This window comes from Stegodyphus dumicola, chromosome X1 (genome assembly GCF_044657685.1).
Source record: "Stegodyphus dumicola isolate Sdum_Otavi_A_Nest chromosome X1, ASM4465768v1".
In the NCBI taxonomy this organism is placed as follows: domain Eukaryota; kingdom Metazoa; phylum Arthropoda; class Arachnida; order Araneae; family Eresidae; genus Stegodyphus; species Stegodyphus dumicola.
Genome location: NC_140780.1, coordinates 16,907,652 through 16,924,550, shown reverse-complemented (window position 1 = coordinate 16,924,550; position 16,899 = coordinate 16,907,652). Strand labels below are relative to the sequence as shown.

The 16,899-nt window shown below is 35.8% G+C and overlaps 1 protein-coding gene across 1 annotated transcript in view; it reads right to left on the bottom strand.

The window, feature by feature from the left end:
• The window catches only part of LOC118183392 (uncharacterized), a 74,745-nt gene extending 58,103 nt beyond the window's left edge, over positions 1 to 16,642 (bottom strand). The window contains exon 1 of the mRNA XM_035352906.2: positions 16,176 to 16,642. Within this exon, the coding sequence (XP_035208797.1) occupies positions 16,176 to 16,542 (367 nt within the window). The 5' untranslated portion in view covers positions 16,543 to 16,642. The remainder of the gene's footprint in view (positions 1 to 16,175) is intronic.
• Between the last annotated feature and the right edge of the window lie 257 nt (positions 16,643 to 16,899).

Genomic DNA, 16,899 nt, shown 5'->3' with positions numbered 1-16,899 from the left:
CTGGCATAAAAGAACATAACTTAAAATTTCGATACGCTGATTCTAAGGCAAGTAATACAAATGAAAAAGTTTTAAAACATCTGATTTTACTAAAGAAAGGTTAAGAGAGGGCATGTTTCAAAAAGACTGCAAACATAAAGAAAAATAAATAAACCAATGCTATAAAATTCTCAGTTTAGAAAAATTGTAATCAGCAAAATATGTTACAGCAGGAGTGGCCAACCTGTTTTTTTGTTGCGATTGACACTTTTTTGGAAAAGAAATTAAGAGTCATCTATCAAAATCAGAAAATTTAAAACTGTTTAACTAATCGATGACTCGGCACAAACAGATGAAGCATGAAACATTAAATTAAATAAGTTATTCTTTAAAAATAAAACCTGACATCCGCGACATTATTTGACATCCTCAGGATCGATCTGTTCGCGACACCTAAATGAAAGTTAGCTCCCATATAAAACTTCGCCGAAATTCAAATATTGAGTCATTTATTATAGCATCATCATAGAGGGTCATGTATCTTAAAAGGTATACCTTCATGAAAAGATTTTAATGAGAAAAACTCGTTCGCATTCACTTTGAGCGTCAACAGAACATCGTGCGGCCATTTTGATAATAGGGAGCCGGACAAACTATCAGTGCCAGTTCCTCTCACCTCTTGAGCTATTAGGAGGTACGAACGACTGCTGAGAAAAAGATTTGGACTAGTTTGACTTATTTAACCCCTTGGGTACATTTGACGTCTGAGACACGTCATTCACTTTTTTCCCCCTAAGAGCAGATGACGTGTCTAAGACGTCAAACCAAAAATTAAACTCTTGGGTACATTTGACGTCCGAGAGACGTAATTCGCTTGTTCTTCCTAATGCTGATTTGATAAACATAGGCAAAAGGAGAAAAAATGAAGGCGGCGACAGCGAAAATATTATAAAACCGGCATCTGTGCTTGAGTATAATAAAGGTATGGGAGGCGTTGATAAACAAGACCAATTGCTAGCGTGCTTCCCAGTTATGAGAAAATGTGTAAAGGGTTATAAGAAAATGTTTTCTTATCTAATAGATATGGCCTTTTATAATGCTCATGTTTTATATTCTAAAATCAACTGCACAACCAAACCAAGCCGATATTGCCGAAGAATTGCTGGAGCAATTGTCATTGCCAAATTATAAACGTCGTGGACGCCCGTCAAGTAGCGATACAAACCATTTCGTTTGGCAGCGAAAAATTGGGCACACTTTCCTGAGAACATTCCATCAACTAAGTCCAAGCAACACCCTGTAAAAAGGTGCCGTGTTTGTTATAAGCATAATATTAGGAAAGAGACTATGTAGCAGTGCAAACAATGCAAAGTAACACTGCATTTACTTACTTGCTTTGAAAAATATCACACTCTGCATAATTATTAGTAATTGGTTTTTTGTTATAGCTTGAATTTATTTCATTTAGTTTTATTTTGTTTTTATTAATTTATTTTTGTTTTGTAATTCTAATTACTTGAAGACATCTTAATACTACATATGTCAACAATATTTTAGAAATAAATAAATTCTTACGTAAAATGTACTGCTTTTAACATTCTACTCCAAGCAACAAAAAATTATATCCGTTCCACATGCAAATATTTTCTCAAATAAATCCGTACCCAAGGGGTTAATTACGGTACAGACACGAGAACTATCTGCCTAAGAGAAAGGATATCCTCATGGAGGATTTTCAAAGAAAAACTATCTCGTATTCATGTTGGCCATCGGGAAAACCACGAAAACGCTTATGCAGCCAGCCCGTTCTCCAGAAGTTAAAACCGGGGCATATGACCGACTTAAGGCTGTCCACCGAGGAAATGACAAAAGCATCAAATTGTTGCTATGAAAAGCTTTCAAAATGAAGACTTCTAACACGAAAGTCCCAAGTTTTACATATTGGGAGAAAGGATTAATTTGATAACATGTCCTATAATAAATGTAAAGAAATGGAAAAGTAATAGTAGAATGTGTACTATGATATAAAATACTTTATTAATAAAGAGACTATCTCCTTCTTTGTAGCAGATACAAGGAAATATTTTTGAAATTATGAAAATCTAGATTTAAAGATAATTTTATCAACAAAATTTGAATAGAAATAGAACAGAAAGATTAACAAATGACTGATGAGAATCATTTGATGAAAGAATTTTCGAGCCAAACTCTTTTTTCCGTGGAAGTAATAAAAGCTGTAACATGTTTTTGAAGTTAATTAATATAAAGATATGGAAAATTAAATAAAATGTCTTTCGATTCTCCTCTTCTAGTTCTCATTAGATACTGATGTTTTAAAAAAGCAGCTTGTAATTTAACACTTAAAAATAATCAAATGTTATAGATGCAGAAGATATCTTGAAGATACCCTTAGGCAGTTAGCCCTCGTGTGCTTTGCAGTAATTAAATAAACCAAACCAAATCCAGTCTGGTGTATATTATTTAAAACATGTAAATTATAATTATTTTTGAAAAATTTTAAATTAGTAGGAACAAAATTTAAGATTTTTTTTTTTTTTTTTTTTTAAGATTCAGACACTGGACTGTTTGCACTCTCACTAGCGAGTGATGTCTTTTAGCTAAAACTCGATCTGTAAACTAATGTACATTGCACAACCAGTCCATGTTATTGTATGACCACCACATTTGAAAAAATCCTGATAGCACGTGAATATGACGGTATACTTTAACAATCATACGCGCATTATCTTGTACTTAATTAAGCAATTGATAAAAATTTAATTGCATTGTTTTGGTGCTAATATCCGTAGTTTAATTAATTAAGGTTTTTAATAAAATCAGGAAGAATTCTTTAGCTTTTTGTCGCAGTTTTCCTCAGGGGTGGGAGACACAGGGATTGGGTTTTAAATTCATAATTTTATTTTACCGGAATGCTTTCGAACGAAAGCACGAACGAAATATGCCTCATTTGCATTATATTTTACACACATGTTCATAAATTAAGGATAATGCAAAATCAGGCAAAGGAAGAGTTCGAAGCAAAACAAATTTGACTTATTTGTAAAGCTTATTTATTAAGCAAAAGGTAAAGAGCAAAAAGAGATGCTATATGTTTGATATTATTAAAAAAATTAGCGATTTTTTCTCCCTGGAGCAAATTACAAAAAAAAACCTATTTACAAAAAACCAATATTACATGGTTGGTATGATGGTTAATACATTGTATGTCTCCCAGACGATGCAATACAGTCCGTACAACGCCTAGGCATGCTGTGTATCAAATTATCGATCTGATCTTGGGGGATATTACACCACTCAAAAAGTAATGCTCTCCGAAGTTCCGGGTTCCGGTAGACATGTAGGAGGAGGTTGACGGGCTGCAACTCGTCGGCCAAGCATGTCCCACACGTGCTCTACTGGATTCAAGTCCGGTGAGAATGCTGGCCAGTTCATACGGGTGATATCCTCCGATTGAAGGCATTCGCTTACGATGTGTGCACGGTGAGGACGGGCGTTGTCATCCATAAACACAAAATGTGCGCCCATGGCGCCCCGAAACAAACGCACATGTTGTTCCAGAATGACGTCCCGATCGATTTGGCTTGTCGTGTTTCCAATTTGAACAAGCAGGTCAGTTTTGGAAGCCAGAATAATTCCACCCCAAACGAGCACTCCTGCACCACCGTAGCGGTGTCGTTCAATGATGTTTTCTTGGTGGTAACGGGTACCTGGAGCTCTCCATATGAAAGTCCGGCGAGAATTAGACTGCAAGCTAAACCTGGACTCGTCGGAAAACATCACACAAACCCACTGTTGCGGTGTCCACAATGCATGCTCTTTACTCCAGGCTAACCGCAGGCGACAGTGAGTTACAGTAAGTGGAACGCATCTGACAGGTCTACGAGCATATAGACCAATCTGCCCTAAGCGTCTGTGCACGGTCTGCCTTGAAATTGTCGTGCCAGTGGCTGAAGAGAGCTGACGAGACAGATCTGAGGCTGTGCTCCGCCTGTTTCTTTTGGCAGTAACTTCCAAATACCGGTCCTCATTCGGCGTTGTAACACTGGGGCGACCTGTGCTGTAACGTCTACTCACATTACCGTAATCTTGGAATCGTTGCCAAAGCCTGGAGATGACACTCCGGGCAGTTCCAAGTTCGTCTGATACTTCCAGTTGGGTACGCCCACATTCCAGACTGCCGATAATTCTACCACGTAAAAAATCATCCAAATGCGTCCTTTGTGTCATAACTATTCGGTTATTGCACTGAAATGCTTATAAAGCGCGTGCGAACAATTTTACTTCTTTGCCTGTATTCCTTATACATCACTCTCTTACACTCTCATCATTGTGACGTACCATCGGTGTCATTTGGTTACTTCCTGAAATTTGCATATGATTCTTGAAGATGTGTGTAGTGATTTTACAGGTGATATGTTTATTTTAGAGTTCGATTTCCGCGTGACTCCGCATTATCCTTAATTTATGGACATGTGTGTGTATATATAACACAGTTATAGGGATTGTTCAGCTATCACTATGAAATATAGTCCCAGTTGATCGTGATGACTGGAATTCTACAGAATATTTGCTTTGCAGATTGACCTAAAAAACTCCTTGCGGTATCATGAAACGGTCCGCACTTAGATAAAAAAACAAAATAACAAAAATGAAACATCGGATTGTTTATGAAACAAATTCTTGTTTATATTTTTACGAAACAATTCTATTAAGGAAACAGAGCTTATTAAGAAAACTATGCTTTTTAATGACAAAATTGTGTCACAATATTTTATTCTATTTTACATCGGAAGACGCGAACAAAATTACCACATTTTTATTTCTGTACCTTAAATTCCACTGCAAGATGCCCCCGTCAGTGCCCGATGGATTAAAACCGGTGATTACTAGGAGTTCGATCCGGCTTGGGTCCTACTACGAATGGGTTGGCAGCATGGCTGTTTTCGTGGTTTTTCCACGTGTAATGTAAATATGAAGAAGTTTCTCTTAGAAAGTTCTCAACAAAGGCCCTCCTTCTCTTAAGCAGATAGCTCTCATAAGCTTTGCCATATTCGAATAACCTAACCTAACCGTTCACTGATTCCATACAGAAAACTACAGCTTGGAATCCGCTGAAACTATCATAAAAGAATGTTCAGAATGAATTAGTTAAAAATTCCATGACAGATCGTTAAGGAAAAAAATTATTACCTTGTATAAAGATCCATTTATTTACACCAATTCATGCAATTAAGAAAAATTTATTATAGTACTTGCTTATAAGTTCAGATATCTCTATAAGGCCCACCAGCGGCCGAGCGGTAAAGTCGCTGAACACTGGTAGTTCGGACCGAGGTTCGAATCCCGCGAACGGGCTGGCTGCATGGGTGTTTTCGTGGTTTTCCCCATGTGTAACGTGTACACGAGCCAGTTTCCCTTAGAAAGTCCTCCACGAAGGCATTCCTCCCCTTAGGCAGCTAGCCCTAGTGTGCTTTGCCATAATTAAATACACCACACCACCACCAGATATATCTATATATATATTTTTTATTATTATTTTGAAAAGAAGGGAACAAACTTCAGTAAAATTATCCAGAAAGGTCGTCTGTACTTGTTTTTTGCATAGTCCAAACTTGACTAGCAAAATATTAGAAATTCGTGAAAAGAATTTTAAGCTTCCTTCTATAAAGTAAAAAATTCACACAGTCAAATACTGAAGCTTCTTCTGTTGTCCAGCTATTGACCACCCACCATTACAACAGATGTGTTTCTCCCGGGACGAAGCCACACAAATTGTCAACTGACAATTTACCTAACATACAGATATAATGGAAAATTATACTGCACTTAAAACGGTAGTGACAGTTGTTATTGAAATAGTATGCGTATAGCGTACTGATTAGATTGATATGTTGTAAACTACGGATTAATAATCATTACACAAGTTTTTAAATCTAACATCTATATTTAAACACCAAAATATTGGAGAAACCTAAGTAATAACGTGTAGCTCTTTCACGAACCCCGAATAACTTTCAATAATGATGTGGTATTTAGTAAGCAATGTGTTGTTAGGACAATATATTAAGCTGGGAAGTCCAGTCACTTTTCATAATGCTTGTTGGATATCTATCTTTGCAAGGCTTTTAGTGACGGTGCCATAAATACACCAGAGAATCCGGTGAATTAAGTGCCACTGTAGTAACTGGAAGCTGGAACATTTGCACCTACTGTTACCTACATGAGTTAGTTCACTAAGCCACGTTTATGAAAATGTACATGAGGTAAATCACCAATTGAGAACTTACCGTTAATAATTAATACAACGTTAATAAAGGGCTAAAATTGTTTGCAGTAAAATCTTATCTATTGTTTGCAGTAAAATCTTATCTCCGTGTTTAACGGACAAAGCTCTTTGGCCTAACCTGTAGCCTTGGATTTATTCAGAAATTTTATGAATATGTCGGAGTAGGGAGAGAATCACTTGTTTACTTGTTGTGAATTTTCTTAAAATTTCAGAAAAACTAATCTTTACTTACAGACTCTAGAGAGCTGAGTCAGTTAACCCTGCAGTGCAGACAATTTAACGTGCTCTAGTTTTTCTTCCTCAGTGTGTGGTGTAAACGGATAAAAATTCAGGATGTCTACACGTGGAAAGTACAAAACTCTAATTTGGCGAAAAAGAAATTTTAAAGAAAATAGAGAATGGTGAATCTAAAACAAAGTTAGCAGCTGACTATGGAATTAAAAAAAAATACCTTGTCAACTTATTTGAAAAACAATGAATCAATTTAAATTCATGGAAAAAATTTAATTTGCTAGACGACGGAAAGGCATGAGAAATACGTCCCAAGAAGGTCTAGAAGAAGCTCTATTGTTATGGTTTCAGGAGAGGAGATCGCAAAATTTTCCAATAAATCGCCCCCTATTTCAGACGAAGATTGATGAATTGGTAAGTCGAAATGGGTACTGAAGATTTTAAATGCAACAATGGATAGCTTTCTCGATTAAAGTCAGGACACACTATTTCTTATCAAACTCTATGTGGTAAAAGGTGTGATATAAACGAAGACGCACACACTAATTTCAGTAAAAAACTGCTACAGCTTTTCACTACTTACTTGCCGAATTCTTAATGAAGACGAAACTGCACTTTTTTATATGAAGACGAAACTGCATTTTTTTATAAACTCTCTCCAAACAGGTGTTGGTGTATTGAGAATACGGCAAAGCACACTAGGGCTATCTGCCTAAGGGGAGGGATGCCTTCGTGGAGGCCTTTCTAAGTGAAACTGGCTCGTATACACGTTATACATAGGGAAAACCACGAAAACGCCCATGCAGCCAGCCCGTTCGCGGGATTCGAACCTCAGACCGAACTACCAGTGTTCAGCGATTTTACCGCTCGGCCGCTGGTAGGCTCTCTCCAAACAGGACATTACATTTTAAAGGGGATGGATGCTTCAGTAGGTTTGGTTTATTTATGGCAAAGTTTCGAGGGTTATCTGCCTAAGAAGAAGGATGCCTTGGTGGAGGACTTACTACGGGCAACTGGCTCGTATACATGTTACACATGGGGAAAACCACGAAAACGCCCATGCAGCCAGTCCGTTCGCGGGATTTGAACCTCGAATCGAACTACCAGTGTTCAGCAATTTAACCGCTCGGCTGCTGGTGGGATGCTTGCGTAGGACGATGGATGGATTATTCAATTATGGCAAAGCACACGAGGGCTATCTGCCTAAAAGGAGGGATGCTTTCGTGGAGGACTTTCTAAGGGAAACTGGCTCGTATACACGTTAGACATGGGGAAAACCACGAAAACAACCATGCAGCCAGCGTTCGCGGGATTCGAACCTCGGACCGAACTACCAGTGTTCAGCGTCTTTACCGGTCGGCCGCTGGTAGGCGCTTGCGTAGGAGGTAAAAGTAGTAAATAGAGGATCACAGGTTTAGTTTGTTCTAATATGGATAAGGGCGAAAAGCTTAAATTATTAGGGATTAGAAAGTGCAAGAATCTGCTGTGTTTTAACGGAATTCGAACACTGCCTGTTGATTATGTATGCAACACAAAAGCATGGATGACTCAAGAAATCTTTAGTAACTCGTTAAAAGAAATAGCTAAGTTTTCGAAGGAAAAGCGTAAAATTTTCTTATTTGTGGATAACGCAACCTGCCACAATAACCTTCCATATTTGAGTTCCATACAAGTTGAATATTTGCCGCCAGATAAAACTGTGAAGCTGCAACCAGTGGATCAAAGAATAATCCAGAATCTTAAAACGAATTATCGTAAAAGACTCTTACAACAAATCAATTATTCTTTAGAGGGTGGTGAAAACTGCAACATTAGTCTGCCGAGAGCTCTAAATGATCTGTAAGCTGCGTGGGATGCTGTTAAAGAAAGCACAATTAGTAACTGCTTTCGTCATGCTAAATTCATGCACGCCAAAGAGAACAATCATGTCGAAGAATGTGACAATATTGATGCAGCTTTTCCTGAATTCATAAAATTTAAATGTGATAACGTTACTTTTTACTTTTTCTGATTATGTAAGGGCAGATGAAGACATAAAAGTCTGTAGAAAACATTATAAAACCGCTCCGAGAAGAGACCTTGTCGGATTCAGAAGATAATGGAGAGACTGTTAAGCGTCCTAATGATCAAGCCTTAATGGATTCGGTAAAAACTCTGAAAGATTATTATTATTCAGATTAAACCTTACTCTGAAAATAAATTGAAATGTTTACTTTAAATCGAGAAGCTGGCTGAAAAATGTAAGCATAACAAACAAAACCAAACATAAATTTTACACTTTTTCCTTAATTTATATTTTTAATTTTATTTTATAATTTATATATTTTTTTTTAATTTACATCGTACTGCATATCTGCTGCTTCATTTTATGATTAAAGTAAGTCTTTATTGCTTTTTAATATGTTTCATTTTGATAGCATAGCATAATATATTTTCTGGGGTTATACATACCAGGAGATTTTACTTCTTCAGGGATACACTTTTAAAGTTATATTTTCTCTTAATATCGGTAATTCGAAATTCGGATAATTCGAACTCTTTTTCTGAGAATCTTTAAGTTCAAATTAACGAGCGTCCACTGAACATTCAGTCTTCTCTTGCCTTCTTCATCATACGCTAGTTTGATCATTTGAATTCTTTCTCATCGCTTTTGTGTAGACTGATGCAAAATTCAATAGCGATTCATTGTCTGGGAAACTATGGTTTAGAATTTTCATCAGCTGTGTAATGCATACTGCATTTCGATTTTTATAGCGAAGAAACCAATAACAGCTGTGGGTTGGGTCTAACAAAATACATATAGGCTATCTTTGCGGGCGATAATCAGAGGATTGGCACAGTGTTGCCAATCCATGGGCTACCGGAATATCCCTTATACACTGAAGCTCCAGAGATAAAGTGTTCCATCCGTTTAGCTCCTACAATATGCCAGAGACCCAATAGTGGCAAATCATGCACACAGTCCTTCCTCCAAACCTATACTGTGTCCATATTATCAAACGCCGTAACCGACTAAATTTATTTCCACGAAAAGAGGAGGAATTAGAAAATTAAAATATATTTTTGCTTCCCCTAATATATTTTTGGAGCTTCAGTTTACTTCAAAGATTTCTTTACAGCAAAAATTTTAGAAAAGTTGCTGTCGGGAAAATAAAACTCCACTAAATCATTTAGAAATAGAGGTTTGAACTGATAGGTTGCTACTGAAGTTTAATTATTTAGTAGTTCACCCGTACACCGCCCGTTCTATGCGCTTTTTTAGCTGCCCAGCCAGGATACTGGTTACAACACTCTGCCGTCCCGAAGGCCCGGGTTTGAATCACGGAGAACGCATGGATGTTTGTTAATGTATAGTGTCTTTATAGCATAGAATTACTCTAACTATGCGGCTAGCCAAAAGTCCTCTTGAGAGGTTGCTGGTAGGAAACATGGAGGTAACTTCCTACTTCCATGGAAAAGAAGGGTGGGAGACATTGGTACCCATCCCCCCAAGGTGCTGTCACTCAAAATTGCGGACGGAACTAGAGTCGGGTTGTCACCTATATGGTGCTCAAGGCTGAAGCCAACGACAGAGTCATTTGATGATGAATGTCGTGGTCTTGTGCTGATCATTCTGCGCTTTTCGACAGGGTCGTTTTCCCGTATGTGATATGGGAATCTCATATTTAAATTGTGGCTTGAATATATATTAAAATTTATAATATATATATAAATATATAATAAAATATTTGTGGCTTGAATATCACGCTTCTTTTATTACACCTTACGTTTTGATTTACAAAAAGTAGTATTCAAACAAAAAACAAACTTTCTGTCCCTTTTTTGAGTGTGTGCGAAACATGTGATGTCTTGGTTCTTATGTTTTCCAGCTGATAGTGAAAATTACCTCTCGTCGACCATAAAAGCTAGCGGAGGTCCCTTCAAATTTGTACCAATCATTCCGTTGGAATTTGGAAGGAACACATGGCCTTCTTTAAGTTAGATAACTACAGATCATCCTTCTTTTAGTTACAGAGTGATATTAATTACAGATACAACATATAAAAAACGTAAATAAATATAAATTTAAGCGTTTAAATTATTTGACAAACAAATTCATAAAAACTTTCGCCAATCTTTCCGGCGACCAAAACTCTCTAATGGCATTTAACATAACGGCAAAACAGTCCGTCATCTTTGCGAATTCGGCGCCACATAAATTCGTCTAAACGGTCACACGGTGGCTTTTATTGCGTCAATTTGCCGAACTTAGCCTTTCGGTATTCTAAGTATGTGTATCGGGATCTACAAAATTATATTTGTGATTCACTTTAAAAGGCTCAAATCCTGCAGCTTGTAATTCATTGATTTTGTAGATGCTCCATGAATGGGAAACAGTTCGAAAATGTTTTATTGGATTGGCTTCTTTAGTTTAAACGACAAAGAACTCGAGGGTGTCCGCCGATAACATCGCGGCAAAAACATCGCGGACGAAAGCGTCGCGGAGAAAACAACGCAAGGCGAAAACGTCGTGCTACAAAACATCGTGGGCGAAAACATCGCAGTTCTAAAACATCGCGGTACAAAATATCGCCGTCGAAAATAAAGCGGTTCAAAAACTTCGCAGTTTAAAAACATCGTCTTCGAAAATATCGTAGTAAAAAATAAAGTATCTACAAATCATCGCATGACGATAACATCGCAGACATACTTTTTTCAGGTTTTAATAATTGTAAATGGATATTCCCAGAATGATTTGTGAGCGCAAGATGTTAAGGAGAATTTTTACTTTCACATTTTTTTATTAGCTAATAAATTTTTGCTGAAAAAGTAAGAAGGAAACTTAAGCATAGAAAATTAAATGCAACTTATAGATTATAGTTTTCATGAAAAATTACCAGTAAAAACTTTATAAAAAACGATTTATTGATGGCCTTTGTTAGTTAACTATGTCGGTTTAAAATTCTATTAAGTGTTTTAAGTTGCATTAATTTTCTATGCTTAAGTTTCCTTTTTATTTTCTCAGCAAAAAATTTATTGATTAATAAAAAATATGAAAGTAAAAATTATCCTTCTTTCCATCTTGCGCTCACAAATCATTACGGGAATATCCATTTATTATTAAAACCTGAAAAAAGTATGTCTGCGATGTTATCGTCATGCGATGATTTGTAGATACTTTATTTTTTACTACGATATTTTCGACGACGATGTTTTTAAACTGCGAAGTTTTTGAACCGCTTTATTTTCGACGGCGATATTTTGTACCGCGATGTTTTAGAACTGCGATGTTTTCGCCCACGATGTTTTGTAGCACGACGTTTTCGTCTGCGATGTTTTTGCCGCGATGTTTTCGGCTGTAACCAACTCGAGGGCTATCTACCAAGCTCTATTTACATTACACGTAAGGAAAACAACGAAAAGTCCTATTCACCGGGATTTGAACTCGGGACGAGCTTTTATTAAATGCAGGTACTGGAGATTTAAGTTCTGTTTCTATGTAATTCACATATTTAATTTTTGTATGTTAGTTATGAATAATTTTTACAGTGAGAGAAATAACGCCAAAAACTATTTACTCAGTAAATCAGGAATCCCTTTAAATTTCTATATATTATCTGAAAATAAAGTTAAATTGCATGATGATTAAGAGCTAGATCGCCTTTTTTTTTTTTTTTTTTTTTTTTTGCCAAACTGACATTAAAAAATTCTCCAACGTTTTCATTTCTTAGCACTCCATCCGTTGATATGAATGTCGATAAGCCACGAGAATTGTGCGATTTCTACAGCAATTTTTGATGACGAAGTTATAAATGTGCCACTGTTATTAGTTAATCGTTGCGCTGAGTAATATGCCAAAAATGCTTTGTGCCCATTTTCATGTTCAGAAAATAAACCGTCAAATGAAATTCGTATGTTTTTTGCATTGGCTATGCTGAAAAGCACTGTGAAAGAAGAGCGAGGATTGTCGAGCCTTGTTTTAAAGTACAACATACTGATTTGAAAATACTAACTTGCATACAGAAATTTCAAATTTTATGATGCATATCATATGCCACTGTATGTAATATTAGTTTACAGCTCACCTTGGCTTGTGAGAAAAAAGCTAACATTAAATGAGTAATGGTAACTTTTTTATTTCTCTCTTTTTGACTAACAGGTGATAAGTCACATAAACTTTGCATAAAAATGCAGTTGTCTAGCAATTTCGTAAATAAAAATACTGAAAACGTTTGAAGGAGTCTGAAATTATTGATCTAAAATGTGTATAACTGTGTTCTATAAAATAGTTTTGCAGTCGTTACTTTCTTCGTTACACAAGCCATATGTACTGAAGCATTTTCATCAGCATTAATTAACTGAAAACAGTTGATAAACGTAATCACTATTTAAATCACCAAAACTCATTCGGTCGTCCTTTATTAAAATTTACGGTAGTTCCTTTTGGAAGAAAAGTATGGCACAGATAAACAATAAATAAATAAATAAATTAGGTCTGCTGAAACCAAATTGGTATCTATGTGAATGCGGCTGCCTTTAATTTTAAGTATGAATTAAATTTTGGCATTTGATTCTTTCTTAAGGTAATATCCATTCGAATAAATTCTTCAAACATATTTTGTTAAAAATCTGAGAACGTGTTTTATACTTGAAAATAGTATAACTGATGTATACATTCTGAAGAAATTGTTGCTAAATTCTTCACATTAATCTCCTTTAAGAAGATAATTCTTTTAAATTTGAGCTTAAAAAGGAATGTCAATTGAAATCAAAACTAAAAGGTAAACAGTGATCATTCAAGAAAAGAAAAACTCCCTTAAAATCATAAACAAAGCGATTCCAATTGAAAAGGCGCGGTATAGGTGATTTAAATGGCTTGCAGGAATTGAGATGAAACCAAAATAAAGAGAGACAGTACATTATTTTAATGAAGAAAGAGAAATATTTCTTTCCTAAGACTTATTTTTTTTTTTCAAATCTTTTCTGAATAAAATAAGTCAATAATAAACTGTAATATGTGCACTAAAAAATAATTTAATGCATATATCGAAGAGTAATGGTAATTTTTATATTTCTCTCTAATTATTTGATTTTTGACTAACAGATGATTAGTCACATAAACTTTGTATAAAAATGCAGTTGTCTAGCAATTTCGTAAATAAAAATACTGAAAACTTTTGAAGGAGTCTGAAATTATTGATCTAAAATGTGTATAACTGTGGCACGTTATAAGTAGTTCTATCTGCCTTATAACTCATAAGCATAATTACACATAAGCCTAATAATTAGGCTTTCTTCGAAAGTAATCGTTTTCCAAACTTTAATTTTACTTGCAGCATTTGTGACACAGACCTTATATTCATACACTTCTAAAACATGAGCTTTTCTACCACCCTACGTCCAAAATTCTGTTCAGCAAGGTGTACACCTGTATATAGATTAACTTCAAAGTTATTAGACAGCATCCATTGACAATTAAAAAAAAAAAAATATGTGCATTTTCCATGGAATTTCTAGTGCAAAATGATACCAGAACTTATATATTTTTATGCTAAATAAGAAATAATTTTTTTGGTTTGATTATGAAAAGAATTTGAATAATATATTCATTATTTTTGTCTTATAATTTGAAAAATTGCAGTGTGAGCTTTCAATAAATATTTTTCATTTTAATGTTCTACTATAAAAAAGGCCTAACATATATCATAATACATGTTAAAAAGTGAGCCTTTTATAAACTACTGACGGAAACCAAACGATTTCAATTTATTGTTCATTTAAAAGTATGACATAGAAATAGCTTCAATTTATTTCCAAAAATTTAATCCTTGGTGGAACAGTCAGTTGCAGTTCACACCCAAAAGCATACAATGAGATAAGGCTAGAAAAAGACTGTTTAATTTGCTTTCCGTTTGATTCGCAGCGGTGCCCACCAGTGGCCGAGCGGTAAAGTCGCTGAACACTGGTAGTTCGGTCCAAGGTTCGAATTCCGCGAACAGGCTGTCTCCACGAAGGCATCCTTTCCCTTAGGCAGATAGCCCTCGAGCCTTTGCCGTAATTAAATAAACCAAACCAATCGATTCGCTGCCATCGAATGACTAGCTATCCGACCTCGAACTGCGAATAGCAGGAGGTCGTTGTTATTCTACTTGTACGTAACGTTAGGCAAGTCCTCAAATGGTGCACCACCGGCCCTGCGGTAAAAGATGCTGAACACTGGTAGTCTGGGGTTCGAGTTCATGGAAAGGGCTGACTGTATGAGCGTTCTCGTGATTTTCCCCATGTATAACGTGAATACCAGACGGTTCTCATAGAAAGACACCCCTCCATTTCCATGTAGTGCCTAATGGCGGAGCACGTAATAAATTGTTTAAAAAAGTTCTCCTGAAATAATCCTCCAGCTAAAGTTTCCTGTGACTACAAGTAAACTTATTTCTCCTTCCTATGTAAATAACGTTACCTAAGGAACCAGAAGTTTTCTGTCATGAACTTTACGGTTTAGGGAACCATTTGGCAACCCATACGATTCTCATGCTGGTGATGGCTTAAACCATAGTTTAGGTAGGCTTCAACGAAGGCAATCCTGCCTATAGGTATATAATCCCTGCATAGTTCGATATAATTAATATGCCAGTTAAAGCGTGAAATAGCGTTAAAGTATTTGAAATAGTTCACAATTCACTTTAAATTACAAATTAGATCTTTATTAACTCTTAAATGCCAGCATGGATGGCACAGTGAAAAATCACATTGATATTGCCTGCAGAAAGCATTTCGTGGTAGTAACTTAACTCTTCTATTTGGTCTGCTTTAGAAGATTACGGCAAAGCAGACGAGATTTTTGTCGAAGGGAAGCGACGTTTTCGTGAAGGATTTTCTAATCGAAACTAACGGCTCGAATTTACACTTCATATTGTGAAGGCATTCTTAGAAATTCGAATGCTGTCAAACTACCAGTGTTCAATGCTCTTTGCCACTGGGCCACCGAGTCTTCCAAATGCTTGAACTGATATTACATATAATAAACAGATTTAAAGGACCAATAAAATGTGTTCTCGTTTTTATTCCTTCATATTCCGTAGGATCTTAGCTTATTGTATATTATCAATTATAATTTATCACCGAAATATCAGACAAAAATTTAATGTTTATTCAACTCGGGTTGAAGTTTCATTCAAGATAATTTATGCTTACAAACCACGCTTTATTACAGAAACAAACACAATATTTAATTAACTTATTGTTATTCATACATTAGAAGAACCTTGTATTTCATAACTATGTAGCAGATAAACTCACAGTTTCTTAATTAAAATTTAAAATAAATACTTCTGAAACGCAGTCAAATTTCTATAAGCGGAAACTCAAAGAAGCAGAAAAAGAATTCAGTGATCGAAAATTCAAATTTACGAGTAAAGTTACCATTAATTTTAATACACTTCGTCGGTGGAGAGTTCGGATTACTGAAAATTTCGAATTGTCGAATTCTCAATAATCGCACTTTTGCTGTTTTATTAATCAATCATATTTAATGTAATTAATTAGAGTTAAGGATGCACGAAGGAAAAAAACAGGAAATTTTTTTCGATATAAATTGTAATGCAGAAAATGCGTTTTCCTTCCTTTTGATTGATTACAACTTTACAATTAAAAAAACAATTTCCAAAAAATGACTTACCTTCATGGGAATGGGTATCATGCGATGAAACACAATTCAGCGCATTATTATCCAAAATAACCACTGCTGATACTAAAGCGCAAAAAATAACAAATACAGCAACTGATCCTCTAGATCCAGTTGCTCTTGAAATTTTGCTTGGATTATGTGCTCGCCGTGGGCAGTAACTCACGATGCCACTGATCCCAGCTACTACAAGATAAACACCAACTAACATGTGTTTCACTTTGTGGCACTTGCGTTTATGAGATTTGAGTGAAAACAAAACACCAAGACTTAACTGCAAAAGTCCAAGAATTAGCAAAAACACTGACACAACAAGACATACTTTCTGCCTGCGCAAGAATCTGTCTCTGATGTAAGCCATAGTTAATTCAGTCCAATTCCGGCGGAACAATTCTAAATTGAACCCATTCGGTGCTAAAGAAAGCGGGAAGTCATTGCGATCACTTAACGCTGAGTAGGCCAGTCGAGAACTAACTGTTAGCTGGCTTCCCAGGATTGGCGATTTATCATTGCGTGCTGCAGCTATCTGTCAACTGAAAGAAAACATTTTTTCAAGCAAGATTCTTAGTAAAAGAAATTTGTGTCCGGAAGGACATTCGAGATGGGTAAACATGAAAGGAATGCTGAATGAATAAAAATCACCCAGACATTGGTGGTTTTAAATGACTAAGATGTTTCATTTGATTAAAAAAGATGTTTCTACTTAGATCGTGAGAGC